Source organism: Camellia sinensis, chromosome 8 (genome assembly GCF_055761805.1).
Source record: "Camellia sinensis isolate YWXY chromosome 8, ASM5576180v1, whole genome shotgun sequence".
NCBI classification, from domain to species: Eukaryota; Viridiplantae; Streptophyta; class Magnoliopsida; order Ericales; family Theaceae; genus Camellia; species Camellia sinensis.
Genome location: NC_138968.1, coordinates 39348923 through 39369722, shown reverse-complemented (window position 1 = coordinate 39369722; position 20800 = coordinate 39348923). Strand labels below are relative to the sequence as shown.

At 37.9% G+C, this 20800-nt stretch overlaps 1 protein-coding gene across 8 annotated transcripts in view; it reads left to right on the top strand.

Moving 5' to 3' along the window:
• The window catches only part of LNO1 (Nuclear pore complex protein), a 54489-nt gene extending 45722 nt beyond the window's left edge, over nucleotides 1-8767 (top strand). For 3 of the 8 annotated variants that reach the window (XM_082882507.1, XM_082882511.1, XM_082882513.1), the window contains 4 exons: nucleotides 5575-5776; nucleotides 5883-7577; nucleotides 7704-7781; nucleotides 8271-8767. In XM_082882507.1, the coding sequence (XP_082738633.1) occupies nucleotides 5575-5776; nucleotides 5883-7577; nucleotides 7704-7781; nucleotides 8271-8389 (2094 nt within the window). In that variant the 3' untranslated portion in view covers nucleotides 8390-8767. The remainder of the gene's footprint in view (nucleotides 1-5574; nucleotides 5777-5882; nucleotides 7578-7703; nucleotides 7782-8270) is intronic. The other 5 variants (XM_082882508.1, XM_082882514.1, XM_082882512.1 and 2 more) reach the window with 3 other exon arrangements.
• The last annotated feature ends 12033 nt before the right edge of the window (nucleotides 8768-20800 follow it).

Below are 20800 nucleotides of genomic sequence, written 5' to 3'. Positions count from 1 at the left end.
TTACCACTATCTACCACTATCATATTATATACATGCCACTATCTACCACCAACACCACTATCATATTCTATACATGCCACTATCCTTCACCAACACCACTATCATATTATATACATGCCACTATCTACCACCAACACCACTATCATATTCTATACATGCCACTATCCTTCACCAACACCACTATCATATTATATACATTAACACAAATTTCCAGCACTCCCCCTCAAGCTGGTTTGAAGATATCTTCCATAGCCAGCTTGCTAGTCAGCTTATCAAATTGCTTCTTGTGTAGTCCCTTCGTTAGCACATCAGCTAATTGTTCACCTGTTGGAAGGTAGGTCATACAGATTATGCCAGCATTGATTTTCTCCTTGATGAAATGTTTATCCACTTCTATATGTTTTGTGCGATCATGTAGAACTGGATTATGAGCTATAGATATAGCTGCTTTGTTGTCACAATAGACCTTCATAGGTGTCGGGTGAGAAAGCTTTAATTCTTCAAGAATTCTTTTAATCCACATTACTTCACAGATTCCATGGGCAACAGCTCTGAACTCTGCTTCTGCACTACTTCTAGCTACCACATTCTGTTTTTTACTCCGCCATGTAACTAGGTTCCCACCTACAAAGGAGCAGTATCCGGATGTTGATCTCCTGTCTGTAACACTTCCTGCCCAGTCTGCATCTGTGTATACTTCAACTTGAAGATGCCCATGTTTCTTGAACAGTAAGCCTCTCCCTGGAGTTCCTTTCAAATATCTTAAGATCTTATAAACGGCCTCAAAGTGCTCTGCCCCTGGTGAGTGCATGAACTGACTTACCATGCTGACTGCAAAGGCAATATCAGGCCGCGTATGAGACAAGTAAATCAATTTCCCTACAAGTCGTTGATATTGTTCCCTCTCTTTGACTTCTTCAGCCTTAGCAGCTTGTAACTTCAAGTTAGGCTCGATCGGAGTCTCCACCATCTTACAACCAAGCATACCTGTTTCTCCAAGGAAATCAAGAACATATTTTCTCTGATTAACGAATATACCTTCCTTGGATCTTGCAAATTCCATTCCGAGGAAATACTTGAGGGCTCCCAGATCCTTAATGTGAAATTCTTTTGCGAGTTTCTCTTTGAGGGCTGCTAACTCTGCTTCATCATTACCAGTTAAAATGATGTCATCAACATAAACAATCAAAATTGCAATTTTACTATTTTTTGAATGTTTATAAAATATTGTGTGATCTGCTTGACTCTGCGAGAAGCCACAACTGATAACTGCCTTCCCAAAGCGTTCAAACCACGCTCTTGGTGATTGTTTGAGTCCGTATAATGACTTGTTCAATCTGCATACTCTGTCGCTTCCAAGTCTCTGCTCAAATCCCGGCGGTAGGCTCATGAACACCTCCTCTTCAAGATCACCATTGAGAAATGCATTTTTAATGTCAAGTTGATGTAGAGGCCAATCTGAATTTACTGCAAGAGATAACAGTACTCTGATGGAATTTATTTTCGCAACAGGAGCAAACGTCTCATGATAGTCGATCCCATAAGTTTGAGTGAAGCCTTTAGCCACCAGTCTCGCCTTGTATCTCTCAACGCTTCCATCTGCGTTACATTTTATCGTAAACACCCATTTACACCCAACTGTTTTCTTGTCTTTGGGTAGATCAACTATCTCCCAAGTACCACTTCTCCTTAAAGCATTCATCTCCTCCATGACTGCTAATTTCCAATTCGGATCATCCAATGCTTCCTGTATATTCCTTGGAACAAACAAGTGTGAAATCCTAGATGTGAAAGCTCTATGGTTTTTAGACAGTCTTTGATAGGAGAGGTAATTTGCAATAGGATGTTTAATGCAATTTCGGACACCTTTCCTAATTGCTATAGGAACATCAAGGTCGGAAATAGAAGGAATAGGATTACCTAAAATTTCGATGCCAGAACTCGGGTGGACATTCGGGTCATTAGGATGGACATTCGGGTCATTATTCCTCAGATGAAATCGCTTCCTAGTATAAACCTGAAGCTCAGGATTTAGATCATTTTGTAGTACTTCTCCCCCTAAACAAGAATCTTCTTGACTAGGCACCATAGAACTTGGTTCTCCTAAGTGATCATTATCAGACAGATGTGATTTTTGTGTAGGATAAATGACATTGGGCAGCGGGATAGAAATATCCCAAAAACGGTCTTCTACTCCACTTGTCTCCCCCTGAAGAGAAGTGTTGGGGAAATAGGATTTTGTTTCCACAAATGACACATCCATACTCACATGAAATTTCTTGGTTTGAGGATCGAAACACTTATACCCCTTTTTGTTTGAGGAATAACCCAAAAAAACACATTTTATAGCACGGGGGTCAAGTTTTGAACGAAATTGACTGGGAACATGAACATAAGCAGTACATCCAAAAACTTTGGCGGGTAAATCAGAAAACAACCTCGTGTCAGGAAAAAAAGTTTTGAGACAATTAAAAGGTGTTTTGTATGTTAACACCTTTGTAGGCATCCTGTTTATCAAATAAGAGGCTGTTAAAATTGCTTCACCCCATAAATATTTAGGAACATGCATGTAAAACATTATAGCACGTGCTACTTCAAGTAGATGCTTATTTTTTCGTTCTGCAATGCCATTTTGTTGAGGGGTATCCCGACATGTAGATCGGTGAAAAATTCCATTTTTTTCCAAAAACTCACCCAACTGCTCATTGAAATATTCTGTTCCATTATCAGAATGTAAAATACCAATTTTGGTTTGAAATTGGTTTTCAATCATATTGTAAAAATTTGTGAATAAATTTTTCACGTCAGATTTTTTATTCATCAAATAAATCCAACATAAGCGGGTATGGTCATCAATAAATGTAACAAACCATTTTTTACCAGAAAGAGTAGTGATTTTAGAAGGGCCCCAAACATCACTATGAATCAAATAAAAAGGTTTGGAAGCCTGGTAAGGTTTTGGCAAATAAGTAGAGCGATGAAATTTTGCAAAAATGCAACTTTCACAATGAAAAGAAGAACAATCAATCCCTTTAAATAATTCTGGAAATAAATGTTTCAGATAAAGAAAACTAGGATGCCCTAGCCTATAGTGCCATAGCATTATTTTTTCTTGAACAGAGATTGAACTAGTACTATTAAAGCTCTGAGCTTTTTTATTACTAACAGGTACTTCATCAAAGTAGTAAAGACCTTCAAGCATCCTAGCACGCCCAATCATCATCCCCGAGTTCTGGTCCTGAAATTCACAATGAGATTCAAAAAATGTAACACGACAATTAGAATCCTTAGATAGTTTACTGACAGACAAAAGGTTACAGGCTAAGTTGGGGACATGAAGAACAGCATTGAGATTAATTTTCTCAGTTAGTTTAATAAATCCTTTTCCTGCAATAGGTGAAAAACTACCATCGGCTATTCTGATTTTGTCATGACCAGAACAAGGGAAATAGGTACTAAATAAATGGGAAAAACTAGTCATGTGATCGGAGGCACCGGAATCTATGATCCACGGAGAGAAGTTTAGGCAAGAGAAGGCTTTAGGATTTCTACCTGTTTGTGCCAACAAAACACTAGGAGTACCGGATGAGGAGTTGGATTTTATCAGCTTTAAGAGTTGATCAATCTGCTCTTTGTTGAAGGGACCTGAATCGGCTTCATTAGCGGTAGGAAAGCCACGATTCTTCTCTCCTTGTTTGCTGCTTTTCCAGTTGACAGGTTTGCCATGGATCTTCCAACACGTTTCGCGTGTATGGCGAGGCTTGTTGCAAAAATCACACCAGACCCGTGGCTTATCATCAAACCTGCGCTGGTAATTTGCAGCCTTGTTGGCCGCAGCATCGCTAATTAAAGCAGAAATTTCAATTGATTCACCAGTACCTTTTTTCTTAAGCATGACGCTCCTTCGGCTCTCTTCCCTTCTGACTTCGGCAAATACTTCGCCAATGGATGGGAGAGGAGGTCTGCCAATAATTCTTCCTCGCACTTCATCGAACTCAATGTTGAGGCCGGCAAGAAACTTGTAAATACGGCTGTCTTCCACAGTTTTCTTGTGGTGGTTGCAGTCGTCAACCGATTTCCATTCGTATGTGTTGAAGATGTCAAGATCCTGCCACAACCTTTTCAACGAATTGAAATATTTGGTGACGGAATCATCTCCTTGACGAATCTCTCCCAACTTCAAAGTTAATTCGAAAACTTGAGATTGATTTCCTAGGTCAGAATACATCTGACTAACATTATCCCACAATTCTTGTGCAGTAGTATAGCACATGTAATTAGAGCTTATATCCTCCTCCATGGAATTGACCAACCATGTCATAACCATGGAGTTTTCAGCGTCCCAACTGTCGAACAGCGGATCATTAACAGCAGGAGCCTTCTTGTCACCAGTGATGTAACCGATCTTTCCTTGCCCACGGATATACATCCGGACAGATTGTGACCAGCGGAGAAAATTATCACCATTTAGGCGGATGGTGGTGATTTGGACAGAGTGAGAGTTGGACGTTTTCACCGGAATGGCAGTGGCAGGGGTTGAAGTGGTTTCGGATGTGACTTCCGACATGGCTATGACGGTTTTAGGGCTGCTGTGTTTTTTGTTGCTCTGATACCAACTTAGAAAATATGAGGAAGAAGAATTCCGAAAATATGAGGAAGAAGGAATATATTTCTGTTTATATTCAAAACTTCTTATCTTACAAGACCAAATGACACTCCTTATATAGGAGATATTACAAACATCATTATAACCCATTATATGCCACTTACATATTATATATTACCACTATCTACCACTATCATATTATATACATGCCACTATCTACCACCAACACCACTATCATATTCTATACATGCCACTATCCTTCACCAACTCCACTATCATATTATATACATGCCACTATCTACCACCAACACCACTATCATATTCTATACATGCCACTATCCTTCACCAACACCACTATCATATTATATACATTAACACAAATTTCCAGCAGTAATATTTTATAACTTTTACATGTGATAGAGGATTGGATTCTGCCCTTACAAATGGAAAGGTACTAATTCCCCATCATTGTTCTACAGTATTTTGAGACCGTCTTAAATGGCTATGACGACGACAGAAGTTCTTGACAAGACAATTTAAAAATAAAAAAATAAGTGGCTTAGTGCTAGCTCAAACATATCTGACCCGCTCAAACAAAATTATTTGGGAGCCATTTTGTGAGGTTCACATTGGACAAGGTTTTCTGTTGAGGGGGCAATTATACAACCAGCATTCATGTGCAAGCTGCACATTGGTTTTTTCATCCTGAAATGAAAATTTTAACGAAATGTGTTTAAGATCAATATTGCATGGTTTTATTGTTATTATGGAAATCTATTTATGCAAATGATGCTGAAGGTAAATTCGATACCTAGTCCACTGCCTCCAGTACCCTAGATTATGTATGCCTCAGGAAAAATTTCCTAACAGATGTATATGTGGGATTTTTGCTTCATTCCATTGCTCTGGATGTCTTGTTTCAGGGCTAAGAGATGTGTATGTGATATTTTTTACAAACCTCAATGCAGAGTTGGGCTAGTTTTGAACCTCCAAAAACAACTGTCAAAAGAACGCTTTTGCATGAAGATCGGCAGAAGGCAAGCGCAGACAGATCATCTTTGTTGATGGATAAGAAACATGCCAAGTCCCACATGCTGGAGGGATTGTCAGTTGCTCACCCCGAGCGTCGTACCACCACTTCAACCCTCTTATTTCCATCTGAGGAGAAAGGTTAGCAACCTTGGAGTGGAAGAAGTAATGTGCTAAATGCATTAAGTTGTTAGGATAAACAGCTAAGGAACTGTTGTTGACTATTGTTCATTTGTTTTCTGTGTAGGCATTCGGGACAGAATATCTGCATTCTCATCCCAGTCTGCATCCATATCTTCAACTGTTGGCTTTCAAAATTATGCAAAGGAAAGTTTCAATCTGGCTGGCAACAGATCAAGCAGTGGGGTAACTATTATTGAGAAGTCTGATTCCCTTTCAGTTAATGAGTCCAAGTTGTCCAAAATTGATCTACAAACACCATCAATGTCCAAGAGGATACCTGGGCGGACATTTACTTTTCCAAAGAAACCCAATGAAATGTCAAATTCAAATGATAAAGAAACTAATTTTGTGGAATCTACAATTGGAAGTGTGAAGCATAGGCCTAGCAACATTGAAAGCTCATTTTTTGAATCTGGGAAAGGGTTTGAATCTCCATTTTCTCCTGCATCAGTTGTCAATCCAGCTCCCAGCTCGCATGCAGAAGTAATCCAATCTGACACTGCAGAAAGCAAAAGCCATTCTGGTAGAATAGCATCATCTTCTTCTACATCCTTGTTCTCAACTTTGAATCCATCATCATCTCCCCTGATCCATTCGTCATTCTCATCTTCTTTGTCTAATCCAATTGCACCAAGTTCATCATCGGCAATCTCAATAGGCAGATCATCCCAAACTAGTTTTAAAGTCAGTAATGCTAGTCAGACAGCCTCGCTTTCCCAATCATCAGTCTCTTCCTATCCAACTGTTTCTTCTGGTTCCTCTTTTCAGGTTCCTGAAAACCCATTGTCCTCACCTATTCCCATTCCTTCCATGAACTTAAAAACCGAGTCTACCAAGAAAGAGCCACAGCCCACTATACCTAAGCTTAGTTCTAAAACAGATGAGAATTCTACAATTCAAGCTTCCATTTCAACGCCTGAGCCTGCATTAACTTTGAAGCTTGAGTCTTCAGTACCATCCGTGCCTACAAGTGAACCTTCGGCCAATTTGCAATTTGGGAGTAAGCTGAGTTTCAATGGCATGGAAGCTCCTGCATCAAATGCAGCATTCAACTCTAAACCTGAACAGCCATTTGGTGGAAAAGGTGAGAGTTTAGATGTTGTGATCACACAGGAGGATGAGATGGAGGAGGCACCTCCCGAGACAAGTGAAACAACTGAACTCACTTTAGGAAGCCTAGGTGGTTTTGGGATTGGATCAGCCCCAAATCAAACAACTGTCAAGCCAAATCCCTTTGGCTTGACATTTGTTAGTCCAGCCCCAACTCAAGCTAGCTCTCCATTTGCTGCGACAGTTCCTACAGGAGAGCTGTTTCGACCAGCATCTTTCAGCTTTCAATCTCCACAGCTTTCCCAACCCTCTCAGCTAACAAATTTTGGTGCATTCTCTGGTGGGTTTAGCACAGGAACCACCCCTCAAATTCCTGCAGGAAGTGGATTTGGCTGGCCATCACAGATTGGCTCGGGGCAACAAGCTTTAGGATCAGTTCTTGGTGCTTTTGGACAGTCAAGACAGCTTGGTGTTGTTCCAACTGGTATAACTGCCACTACTGCTAGTGGTTTCGGTGGTGGTTTGGTCAGCTCTCATTCCACTGGTGGGTTTGCTGGTGTTGCTTCTGGTGGTGGTGGGTTTGCTGGTGTTGCTTCAGCTGGTGGTGGGTTTGGTGCTGCTGCCTCTGCTGGTGGTGGGTTTGGTGGTGTTGCCTCAGCTGGTGGTGGGTTTGCAGGAGCTGCTTCTGGCGGTGGATTCCCCAGTTCAGGTAAGCACATTTTATCTCATCACATCAAATAAGGCTATGTTTGAATGAAAAAAATTTGAGGAATGAAGAATCTCATTACAAGTAATGAGAGTACTAGTAATAAAATTCCTGTGTCAATGTTCTCAGCTGGTGGTGGGTTCGCAGGAGCTGCTTCTGGTGGTGGGTTTGCAGGAGCTGCTTCTGGCGGTGGATTCCCCAGTTCAGGTAAGCACATTTTATCTCATCACATCAAATAAGGCTATGTTTGAATGAAAAGAATTCGAGGAATGAAGAATCTCATTACTAGTAATGAGAGTACTAGTAATAAAATTCCTGTGTCTATGTTCTATTCAAGCATTTGGTTTTGTTAGGAATCCTCAATGAGAAAATAATAAAAATTTAAATGTTGTGTGCCCAATTTTTTTTCCCCTTCTCTTAAATAGCTTCTTATAGGGAAGTGGGGGAATCAGATTCCTATTTAGTTTGGAAATGTGATTCATGCTGAAATAAATAATCAAGAATCACTTTCCCATTTCAATCCGTTCCAAACGTCAGGAATTAATGAGACCCAAAATCTCATTCTCATTTCCCCTAAAAAATTATTGTCATTTCAACATAGCCTAAAAGCTTTTTATGTTTTATAATTTTCCAGTTTTGGCTTACATCGACTTTTTAAGTTTTTCATTGATATGTCTGTTGTTAAATTTTTTGAAGGCGGTGGATTTGGAGCCTTCAACGGTCAACAAGGAGGTGGTGGCTTCTCTGCATTTAGTAACACTGAAGCTGGAACTGGAAGACCCCCATCTGCACTTTTCACACAGATGAGAAAATAGAAAATAGTCTTTAAAAAAGTTTTTTCAGTTCGAGGTAAAATCAATAACTTTGAATGCATTATTTTAGGTTATTCCTTGGAATGAAAGACAATTCCAAAACTGCTTTTTGTATGAAAAAGGAAGCTTTTTGAGTATAATGCAACTATGAATGGAGTTAATTGATAATTTGGTTTTTAGAGAAATATTTTTGTGAAATGTGAGAACCCAATAGTTGTTTTACTATTTGAACTTAGACAATCAGGCTCTCCAGTTGTATATGATTTCATTGTTAGTATATAATTGTATGGTTAGGAGTAGTAGATTTCAAAACTAGACATGAAATTTACATTTTTGAAGATCATACATGCTGACTTATTCATGATCTACTTTTGTTTGGAACTGTTTTGTTTGAGTTTGTGTGTTTCTTTGTGATATCTATGCTGAAGTCTATTTTGGGTCTTCTGTGTCTTATTTTCTGTGGTTCGGTTGGCATTTTGTTGTTTTATGGTTTAGAATTAATTCTAGAACTTCGTCTTCCTTTTTTTTTAATTAAGAATATTGTAAGCTTTGTAAAGCCAGATTTACAGATAAATTACAAATACATTTTCCCTCCATGTCTTAGAAATTACAAATATCTCATTGGCATAATTTTTTCTGCAAGTGATTTAACAAAAAAAATAAATAAAATTATCTAAATACTCTCTAGCACTAAAATGAAATTATCGTACGTACATATCTGAAATTTTATCCATGTTCTCACCAAAAATATATAAGGGTTTCTCAAAAGAAGGAAACAAAAAAAAGAAAAAAGAAAAAAGAAAAAAACTAATTTATGGGCAACGATGGTAAATAAAATAAATATAAGTAATCTTATACTTAATTGTCTTTGTTATTTAAAATTTAATTTTGGATAGATTATATCGTTAGTTTCTCTAATTTGAGTGAAATTTTATTTTAGTTTTCATAGTTTTAATTTGAATATTTTGATCATTAGATTTTTAATTTTGTTACAATGTGGTTTATCCATCACTTACTATTATAATTTTTAGGATTTATTTCACTTTCTACCCTTAAACTAACATCAAATTGTCTATTTAATTCCTAAACTATTGTTTAAGTCTATTAAGTCCTTAAAATATATAAATCAAAATTTATTTAATCCATAAAATATCAATTGAATCTATTAAGTCGCTATATATGTAATTCAAACATATTTAGTCCCTAAAATGATTATAAAAATAAAATATATACCTATAAGTATTATAAATTAGTAAAAGACTCACCTAATTAAGATTTTATTCTTAAAAAAATCTAAAATTTTTATTTTATTTTCTTTAAAAAGGTGTTTTATTTCGTTAAGTATTTAAATTAATATCAAAGTCTGATTTTTCGGTCTTGCCAATAAAATTATATAAGTATTAGACATATTGAAAAACTAAAATTAGATCATTTAAATAATAACACTTAGCTACAAATAATAATTGAACAAAATAATACATTAATTAACTTATAAAATGAATTCAGCGAAAAAACTTAAAAGATAATCAATTAGATATTATAAATGAAGTCCGATATACATTATTAGATAAAGGCAAGCAAGTAGCCATTGTAGAAGATAAGTAAGAAAATATTATAGATAATCATCATTACCCTTATAAAGAAAATTGACTAGAAGAATTGACGTCTACTTTTCATAGACAAAATAAAAATTTAAGATTTTTTTGAAATAAAATTGTAATCCGATAGGGTGTTTTACTAATTTATAGTATTTATAGACTTATATTTTATTTTTGAAATTATTTTAGAGACTAAATATGTTTGAATTAAATATTTTGGACACTTAATAGATTTAATTGATAGTTTAAGGGCTAAATAGACTTTAATTATATACTTTAGGGATTAACTAGACTCAATACATAGTTTAGGGACTAAGTAAATAATTTGATGATAGTTTAGAGGTAAAAAGTATAATAAACTCTAATTTTTAAATGGAAAAAAATTATGTGCAAAATTAGAAGGACCAAAATTAATTTTTGCTTATGTTGCTTTTCATCCAAAATGTAAACAGTTTAGGATGGAAGGACAACATTGAAATAAAACTGAAAATATATTGTTTAAATTGTTCAAATTAAAATTACAAGAACTAAAACGACAATTTCGCTTAAACTACTAAAACTAAAAATATAATTTATTCTTTAATTTATTTATTGTGCCGACATATATATATATATATATACAATCGATTGATATTAACGAAATTTAGAACGACTACTAATAATTATGAATTACAAATACAGTCTAAATGTCTGATTTTGAATTATGAATAAACCACAATATGCCATTTATCAAAATAAATAAATAAATAAATAAAAATAAACCACATCATTTCTGTAGTAATTTTGTAAATGTTTTCTATGTATATATCACCGCTCAAATATTATTTTGTAAAGAAAAAAAAAATGGTTCAAGTTTATCACAATGTGAAAGGAAAGAGAGAGAGTCTCTCACAAGACCAAGTCTATTAATAGGTCAAAATGTTTTAAAGAGTTCACATTATTAGTTGGAATTGTTTGGTATTTGTCCTTAAAAATTTCGCCTTTGATGTTGCTTGCTTGGACTTGGTTCTATGTTTCAATCATTTTTGTTGTTTTGTGTGTGGCTCTATATCCATGTACTTTTCAAATTTCTTCAATTTTTTGGATTTTGAAAACTCGAATATGAAATGACAATTTAATGTCTGAGACCAAACCTCACGTCAAGAGAATCTGGTTTTGTTTATACATTGTTCAAAGGTATGAACAAAATTATAAGTTTTGATTGATTTAAAATAGTGAGGGATGCATTTTTTTGTACAGTTAATATACTTTTTGAATGCAAAGTTATTTTTTTAAACTAATCAAAAATTGTATTTTATTTGAAAAATCATAAATACTTTTGGTTACGATTTTTGTGTTAATAGTTATGATTTACTGTATTATTAGTTATGACATATTATGATGTTGGTTATAACGTTATTCAATTATGATTTAAGAGTTATTTAATTATACTTGTGATGTTTGATTATAATTCAATTTTTTTTTTTTAAGTTACGACTCTCATAATATTGAATTATGTCATTTTGTAATAATCAAATGGGTAATTTACACTTTACCTCCCTAAAGGTTCACTTATTTCTTACTTTGGCCCTGTAAGTTAGATTTTTCCTACTTTGCCCTTTTATATTTGCAATCCTTTCCACTCTGACGCTTTATGTTTGCAATCATTCTCACTTTGGCTTTTCATGTTTACAATTTTTTCCACTTTACTCTTAGGCTAACTTCCATCCAAAAAATTAACAGAATCTGTCACATCACCAACATATCAGCTTCATGCGTGATATAAAAAATTCACTAAAGATGCAAAAAATAAAAATAAAAAATAAAAAACAAAATACAAAAAAATTAGAATTGAAAATAAAAATATAGATGCATCAACCTTAGATGCACCTAAAAAAATTAAAACAAATTTAACGAAAAAAAGAAAAATGTTCACTAAAGACGGAAAAAAAAAATAGTAAACTTTTCATTTTAGAACTGAAAATACAGGTGTTTGAGTTAGTATATTTTTATTTTTTTCGTCTTTAATAATTTTTTTTCTTTTTTAGTTAAATTTGTTTTTATTTTTTTAGGAGCATCTAATCTAGACGCATCTATAATGTAATAATATTTATGAATAAATTTGAAAAAAAAAGAAGAAAAAAGTTCACTAAAGACTGAAGGAAAATTTCAATTTTTTTGTTATCTATTTTTCATTTTTTTTTGCATCTTTAATGAATTTTTTTATATTACGCATGGAACTGATATGTTGGTCAGATTCTATTAGTTTTTTTTTTTTTTTTTTTTTTTTTTTTATGGAAGTTAGTGTAAGAGTAAAGTGTAAAGGATTAAAAACATGAAGGCTCAAATTAAGAAGGATTGCAAATATGAAAGACCATAATAGAAAAAATCAAACTTAAAGGATCAAAGTGGGAATGATTACAAATATGAAGGGCCAAAATAAAAAAATTTAGACTTAAAGAGTCAAAATAAAAAATCGATCATGCTACGTAGCTCGAATGCCGCGGCTCGAATCGCGGCTCGACACCAAAACGACGTCGTTTTGGTGTCGATTTTGTATTTTTTTTTTTTTTTTTTTTTTTTTCCTGGTTTTGCAGAAGAAGAAGAAGAAGAAGAAGAAGAGAGGAGGAAGGGGAGGAGGAGGAGGAGGGAGGGGAGGGGAGGGGAGGGGAGGGGGCCATAAAAACCCGGTTTGAGGAGGAGGGGAGGCTGGGCTGCGACGGAGGCGGGGCTGCGACGGAGGAGGAAGCAGCAGCAGCGGCCGGAGCTGCGACGACGACGGGGCGGGGCTGCGACGACGGCGGGCCGGGGCTGCGACGACGCCGCCGACCTTCCTCTCCCTCCCTTCTCTTTCTCCTCTCCCTCTCCCTCTCCCTCTCCCTCTCCCTCTCCCTCTCGAGCCATTTCGAGCCTGGTAGCTTCGAGCTACCAGGCATTTTTCATAAAAAATAGGTGAAACTTTAAGGAGCAAAGTGTAATTTACCCTAATCAAATTTACCAATGATTCTAAGGCCGACATAACTAAAAATTGACCCCTGCTGTCACAGGGTCCAACAAGGTCTAGCCGCACGCAGATTTTAGATCTCCGGTGTATGTTTAAACTTCTTATAAAAAATAAAAAATTAGAATTTGAGTCATATAATAAAATAAAATAAAATTTTCAATTTTTAATTTTATTAATTTAATTTTTTATTTTTTTTATTTATTTTTAATCTAAATTATCTGTTTATTTTCGTTAAGTAGAGCGGTAGAAAAAAATATTTTAGTTATTAAAAACTTAATGAAAAATATTATTTTAGACATTTTTCATATACCTACATTGAGTATAATAATTAATATATTTTATTTTTTGTCAATTTACTTAACAAAAATAGGTAAATAGTTTGGATTGAAAACAAATAAAAAAATTAGACTTTAAATTGATACAATTAAAAATATAGAATTTATTTTGATATAAGGTTCAAACTTTAAGGTTTTTTTTTTTTTGTTTTTTGTAATTTCCCCTAATAAATTAGACAAATTTTAAAAATTTAAAACTGACTTTTTTTTTTTTTAGCATAGAGGAAATAAGGCGGGACCCATGAAAAGACTGACAATTGTTGACTAGGGAGGTCCTCACAGCCCTTAGACCATCTCCAACGCTGCACCAAATCTATCTCCAAATTCAAATTTGGTGAAAAAGTTCGGCTCTGTTTGGTAGAGCTTTGGAACGTTAGTTCCAGGCTTTGATTTGCACACCGTGTTTGTTTACGGTTTTCCAAAATTAATTCTATGCTCACTTTTGAAAACTTTGTCCAAGGCGAGAAAATTTGGGTTAACCGATCGTCCGGCCGGTTGATCGAAAAAGTGCATAATTTTTTTTTTTTTTTTTGTGTGGCAATTGACACATGTTAATTTTTATATATTCAATAAAAAATATTTTTTAATTTTTTTATGAGTTTTGAATATAATTTTGAATTGAGTGTTTGGTTATGAGTTGTAAGTTTTTGTATCAAATATCACATGTCACATCAAAAATTTTTACTCAATTCAAAACTCTTTTCAAAACTCATTCACCAAATAAATTTTCTATACTCAAATTATTATTCCAAAACTCACAAACTCAAAATACAATTCTATTCTCAAATCATATTTAGAAAACTCTACCAAACGCAACTTTCATTTTTTTCTGCTTCAATGGTTTCATTAAACCTATATCAAATTGAAAATATATAAAATATTTCACCAAATTGAGGATGTTTGTGCCTTCCATCAAATCATTATTCATTACCGTTGTATTTTCACCACCGGATGTCCTTCCAGATGACCACCTCAAGGCAAAATTTTGTAAAAATTTTACACTGGAAGGTCGACCGCTCAGATGACCCCTCAATTGGAGTCATAGCAACAGGTGTAGTGGTTAGGCAAATGAGTCTTGATGCCCAAACTTGTAGGTTATTTGCAAATGTCTAATTAGAAGCACTTTACTACTGGAGCAGGGTTCATCAATGGCATTAGACAATCAATAAATTGGAGATAATGCGAAATATACCGAATCAAAATGGTTTTATAGGAATTAATAACCTTTTGTCTAAAAGGGTTTGTGAAATAAATAACAATCAAACATAGACAACAACAAATATTTAAGTTCCAAAGGTTGAGATTGGTTTTGGCGATAAGGACTTTTGATCTTTTTGAGAGGCCTAGATGACATAGAAGCTTGATCAAAAAGTGACTTCCATTGATGGCTCTTGAGGTCATTCAGTTGATCTCTTTCCCATTCCATCTGGGTCAATTTTTGTGATTCTTCAATAGCTTTTTTGGATTTTCCACTGTTCCTTCGTGCTGCCATTTGATACATAGCGACCATATTCAACAAACAAAGCCGCTAGCTCTCTGGAAATTTAAATGAAAAAAACCACCTTGATGGTTATGAAAAATAGGGGATTGAGAGATTGTTTGAGATGGGTCACCAAATCAAAAGAAGAAACAAGATTAAAATCAAATTTTGTTGAAAACCCAATTGAGAAAGAGTAGTAAAATTGAATACCCATATCGTAATTTGGTCAGAGATTTAAAAAAACAATACCCAATTTTTGAATCTGGGTTGGTTTTCAATTGCCAATACTTTCAAACCAAAACAGAACAAAACACAAGAAAAACATCTCAGAGAAAGAGAGAAAGAGAGAGAGGCTTTGAGGAAGAGCAAAAGGTGTTGCTTGTTTCGCTATTTTTTTGGTGATCAATGAACAGTGAAGAGGTGGAACAAAATCAAAAGTTGAAAAAGGAGAGGATTGTTTTGTGTGAGATTTGAGAGGGGAGCGGAGGTGGGTTTATAAGAGTTTTCTCTAGAAGATCAAAAGTCCTTATCATTTTGGTCACTGATGTTGTTCCTTGTCCCATTGTGAAAATTTTACATTGGTCGATTGCCCACCCAGTTATCTGCCCGGTCGACCAGTGGTTTGATGAAAAGTCAAATCTTTCCGTTAGAGCAAGTGATATCAAAGAGAGTTTTTACTCAAATTTAATGAAAAAAGTAATGCACCGTTGGAGATGCCTTTATACACTACAAGAATTTACATTTTTGGTAACTAAATTTTTAGTTGCCAAAAGTCATATTTTAGTTGTCGAAACTTTTTAGCGACTAAATTTTTTGGTCGCGAAAGTAGTCGCTAAAGGATTGTCGGGAAAGGTAATTGGCGACTAATTTTTTAGTCGCCAAAAGTATTGAAAAAAAATTATCACCTTTTCAGCGACGAAAAATATTTTATCGCAAAAAACCTTACTTATATCTAGCTATTAAAGATTTAGTCGCCAAATTTTTATTTTGTTCATCCTATTAATTTTTTAGCTACTAAATATATTAGTCACGTAAAGTGTGATTGTGTTTTAGCTACTAAAAGTTTAGTCGCCTGAGAGAGTAATTTATATATAAATTAGGCCGAGCTGGGTAATGGGCCATTCTGTGGGCCACGGTAAGAAGGGCTGAGTAAAAGGGCCTTGTAATTAGTCCGGTCCAGAAGAGCCTTGCAGATAGTCCGGTCCGAAGGAGCTTGGTGGTTAGCTCGGTCACCACGGTCGGCGTGGTGACAGTTAGCACGGTCATACCATATTGGGCCGATGTATGTTAAGCTTTCCTCAGAACCTTGTTAGTGGTTAGCTCGGTCTAAGCTCGATGTGATTAGTCCGATCTCAGACAACACAGTTGGAATATGTCAAACCGAGATACACGCAGTGAAAGGAAGAACCGAGCTAGTAGGAGCTCGGTCTAGTCTACGGCTTTAGCATGGCCATGCTATCTCGGTGGTATTGATATCCAACCGTGGTAGAACCATCTCACTTGGTTTAAGCAGTGAGGGGGGTGTTGAAGGATAAGCATTGTCTTTCAGGAATGTGATTCCTAAGAGGACTTTGCATGGAGGAATAAGAGTCCTACTAGGATTGTGCCACGCGAAACCTATAAAAGCTCACAACATCATCTATGGAGAGGTAACACAACTTTGATTCTTGAATACACAGAGCTTTTGTTTATTTGTCTATTTTGCTGACTTAGGCATCGGAGAGGTATCCGGAACACACCTGCCGGCTAGCTCACGTTTGTGTTTTCAGGGAGTAAAGTAACGTCGTACGGAGGAGCGCAGACTTGATCAACAGGATTATAAGAGAAGGTTTATTTCTTTCCCGTACAATTGGTGCCGTCTGTGGGAATATCAGACAAAGAACAAAACCTCTTTATCAAGTTTCCCTCGCTAGTTGAATGGCGCATAACGAAGATTTGCCGCAGTCCGCCATCGACGGACAAACCCCTGAGGGGGGTAGGAGGCGCGAAGGATTACCCTCTTTCCCTCCTATGGCGGACTTAGAGCCCCAGCGACAGAATCCCCAGAGGGATGCAAGGGGGAGGCAGAACAACAGCCCTCGTCGTTTTTGCTCACAAAGTCCTGAAAAGCAAAGGCAAAGAATCGACCCTCAAGCTCTGGAGGATCGCGTAAAAGAGCAAGATGAACTAATAAGAAAGATGGCGGCGGACATGGAGGCCATGAAGCGCCAGATCAAGGGAAAATGAGTGGCAACAGGAGAGGGGCGCAAAGGCAATACGCCTCCTCGCCACTCAGAAGATTGTGGTAGACATACCACACCATCACAAGCAGAGAGTAGGAGCCTCAGGACAGGCGACATTCAATCAAGAACTTCCAGAACTCGTTACTCCAGGTCTGAGAGAACGAAATCATTGAGGTCTAAAACTGAGGGAAGTACCTATCGGCCCTCACATACGCACCAGACATCGTCCAGAAAAATGGAGTTGCCTAGATCATCCGACTTACGGACTGTGCTTGAAGAAAGGGTACGACGAAAGGAGGATGCCAGGGCACGTGACCCACATAGAGTTTCAACCCTTCAGCGGTTGGTTCCTCGGACGCATGGAAGCTTCGAGGTTGGAATGCCAATACCGCACCTTGCCTACGAACCAACAGATAAAGCATTGGCAAGACTACATAGCTCGCCGTTCGTTCCGGCGATTGAGAATGCATCATTACCTTCAGGCTTCATCCAGCCTAAATTTACCACGTACGAAGGGAAGACAGACCCTTACATGCACTTAAGCCATTTTCGCCAGGTCATGGTAGTATACCGGCGGAACGAAGCTTTGATGTGCATTCTATTTCCATCCAGCCTTGGCGACCTAGGTTTAACCTGGTTCGAAAGGCTACCAGAAGGCAGCATAGCCTCCTGGGCACAATTAGTGGAGGCGTTTGTAACAAGGTTCAGAACGAATACCAAGACGCCAGTGGAGATTGATCAGCTACTCTCCATTGACATGGGCTACAAAGAAACATTGAGATTCTACAACAGTCGCTACTGGGAGACATTCAACCAGATAGGGGACTGCCCCACCAATCTCGCCATCGTACAATACAAAAGAGGACTTCCAGTCGGAAACAGATTGAGGGATTCAATTACAATGACTCCACCCCTCATGATGGAAGCCTTGATAGAGAGAGTGCACCAACATATTCGGGTGGAGGAGGATGGCGCCCGTGCCAAGGCAAAATCTGGTGCAACAGCAACACCAGATAAGAAGACTACGGCAAAAATCAACACGGTAGAACGCTCAAGCAAGAATGGATGAGGCAGATGAGACAACGAAGAGGACCGAGATAAAAGATGGTTGAGAGTCTGCACTGACATTACCACGGTATTCAAGAAACCAATCTACCGAATTCTCAGCGAGATACGCGATGAACCTTTCGTTAAATGGCCAGCTAAATTGGGAGAGGCACAAAAGGACTACGACGAAAGATCTCGGTGCACCTTCCATAAAGAAAAGGGGCACCGCATTGAAAACTGCATGCTGTTGAGACATCATCTGGAGGAGTTAATGACAGCTGGTCACCTGGACCGGTACATAGAGGGAGGGACGCAGCTAGCCCCCCAAAACCACGATCACCCAGACGGAACACCGATTGACGCCCCACCTCAAGGCATGATAAACGTAATACATGGGGTATTCGAGCCTGAGCGAGTATGTGAGCTCAGAGGCATGATAAAAAAGGCTGAGCACTTAAGGGAGGTATTGCACAGCCCACCATTAAAAAGGGGAAAACAGAAGCCACAAACGTCATGTCTTTTTCAGACGGAGACATGGCAAGGATATATTGCCCTTACAATGATGCACTAGTCGTCACTATCTGCGTTAAGGATTACGACGTCAAGCGAATTTTGATCGATCAAGGGAGCTCATGTGAGATAATATACTATGAAACTTTCAAACAGTTGAAACTACAAGACAAAGACTTGGCACTTTCCGTATCTCTCTTGATTGGATACAACTCAATGCCAGAGTGGCCAGTCGGCAAGATAATCCTCCCAGTCAGAGCAGGAAGCATGACTAAACAAGTGAAATTCTGGATATTGAAAGTCCCTTCCACTTACAACATAATTTTGGGGAGAACATGGCTGCACGTCATGCAATCGGTAGCGTCAACCTACCATCAAGTAATGCGGTTCCCCAACGAAGCTGGAATAATTGAAGAGGTCTACGGAGACCAAATTATGTCCAAGCAATGCTTTGTCACGGTAAATGGCAGCCGAGCTGCCAAGGGGTTTGTTCAGATGGTGGAAGAGCCCGAGAGTAATGAATTGTTTGCGGATGTTGGCAAAGCCGTTGAACAGAAGGCAGTGGAAGACTTGGTACAAGTAAGCATAGATGAAAAGAACCCGGATAAGTTCTTTTTGCTTGGCTCATCTATGTCCAGCACTGAGAGAATTGAGGTCATGGAATTCTTGACCTCCAACATCGAAGTGTTTGCCTGGACGCCGTGTGACATGCCTGGCATTGACCCAAGCTTCATCTGTCACCAACTGAATGTCCACCTAACTGTCTGACCAATTATACAGCACACTCGCAGATCAACACTCCACCATGCCAAATAGTGGCGGAAGAAGTAGAAAACCTGCTAGAAGCAGGAGCTATCAGAGAGGTGCACTACCCTAGATGGATCTCCAATATAGTAGTGGTACCTAAAAAGAATGGAAAATGACATGTCTGTGTGGACTACAAAATAGTCAACAAGGCATGCCCAAAGGACAGCTTTCCTCTACCACGGATAGACCAACTGATAGATCTGACGGCAGGACACAACCGTCTTAGCTTTTTTGATGCGTACAGAGGGTACTATCAGATCGCCATGTATAAGCCAGACTAGGAGGTTACATCTTTTACGACGCCAAGAGGACTATATTGTTACAAGGTCATGCCTTTTGGCCTTAAGAACGCAGAGGCAACATTCCAACGGATGGTCACCAAGATGTTCGAACCATTGTTAGGCAGAACATTGGAGGCCTACATCGACGACATGGTGGTCAAGAGCAAGAATAAGAATGACCACCTTAGGGACCTAGGTGAGATGTTTCAGATCCTGAAGAAGAACAAACTACGCCTTAATGCATCCAAGTGTGCGTTCGGCGTAGGATCTGGCAAGTTCCTAGGCTTCCTGGTGACCAACCGAGGTCTAGAAGCAGACCCTTCTCAAATCAAAGCAATTCAGGAACTAGAGAGACCCAACTCTGTAAAAGAAGTATGACATCTCATCGGAATGGCAGCCGCGCTAAACCGGTTCATAAGTCGGTCGTCAGACAGATGTCGACCATTTTTTCAAGCATTAAAGGCCAAGTTTGAGTGGGATGAAGAATGCGACCGCGCCCTTGAAAGTTTGAAAGAATACATGTCTTCTCCACCACTGCTAGTGACCCCAATACCTGGAGAAGAACTATTTTTGTACCTGGCAGCTTCTCAGCATGCAATCAGCACAGTGTTTGTCCGAGCGGAAGGAATCCAGCATCTGCCTATCTTCTATGTTAGCAAGACATTGCTGGGCGTAGAAACCAGGTACTTACCATTGGAAAAATTGGCCTTAGCCTTGATGATGGCGTCAAAGAAATTGTCGTATTACTTCCACCCCCACACAATAATCGTCCTCATAGTTTTTCCATTAAAAGCTCTGTTTGAGAGGGCAAACTTTTCTGGACGAGTCTTGAAGTGGGCAGTCGAGTTGGGACAGTTCGACATCAAGTTCCAACCCAGAACCGCCATAAAAGCCCAAGCCTTGGCAGACTTTGTCGCAGAATTCATCCCAGGAAGTCATCATATCTGCCTAGTCGACCTGACTGATACCACCGAACTAGGGTTGGAAGTTGACGCCGAAATAGCGCAACCCCTGGTGCAGGATACCCAGTCAGACCCTAAGGCAGACCAGAGTAAAGTAAGGGAGGAAGAAGCAAACCATGCTACACCAAACCAAGACTCACCAACAAATAACGACTTGGTTCAATCAGATAGCGAGGGGCAAACAACAAG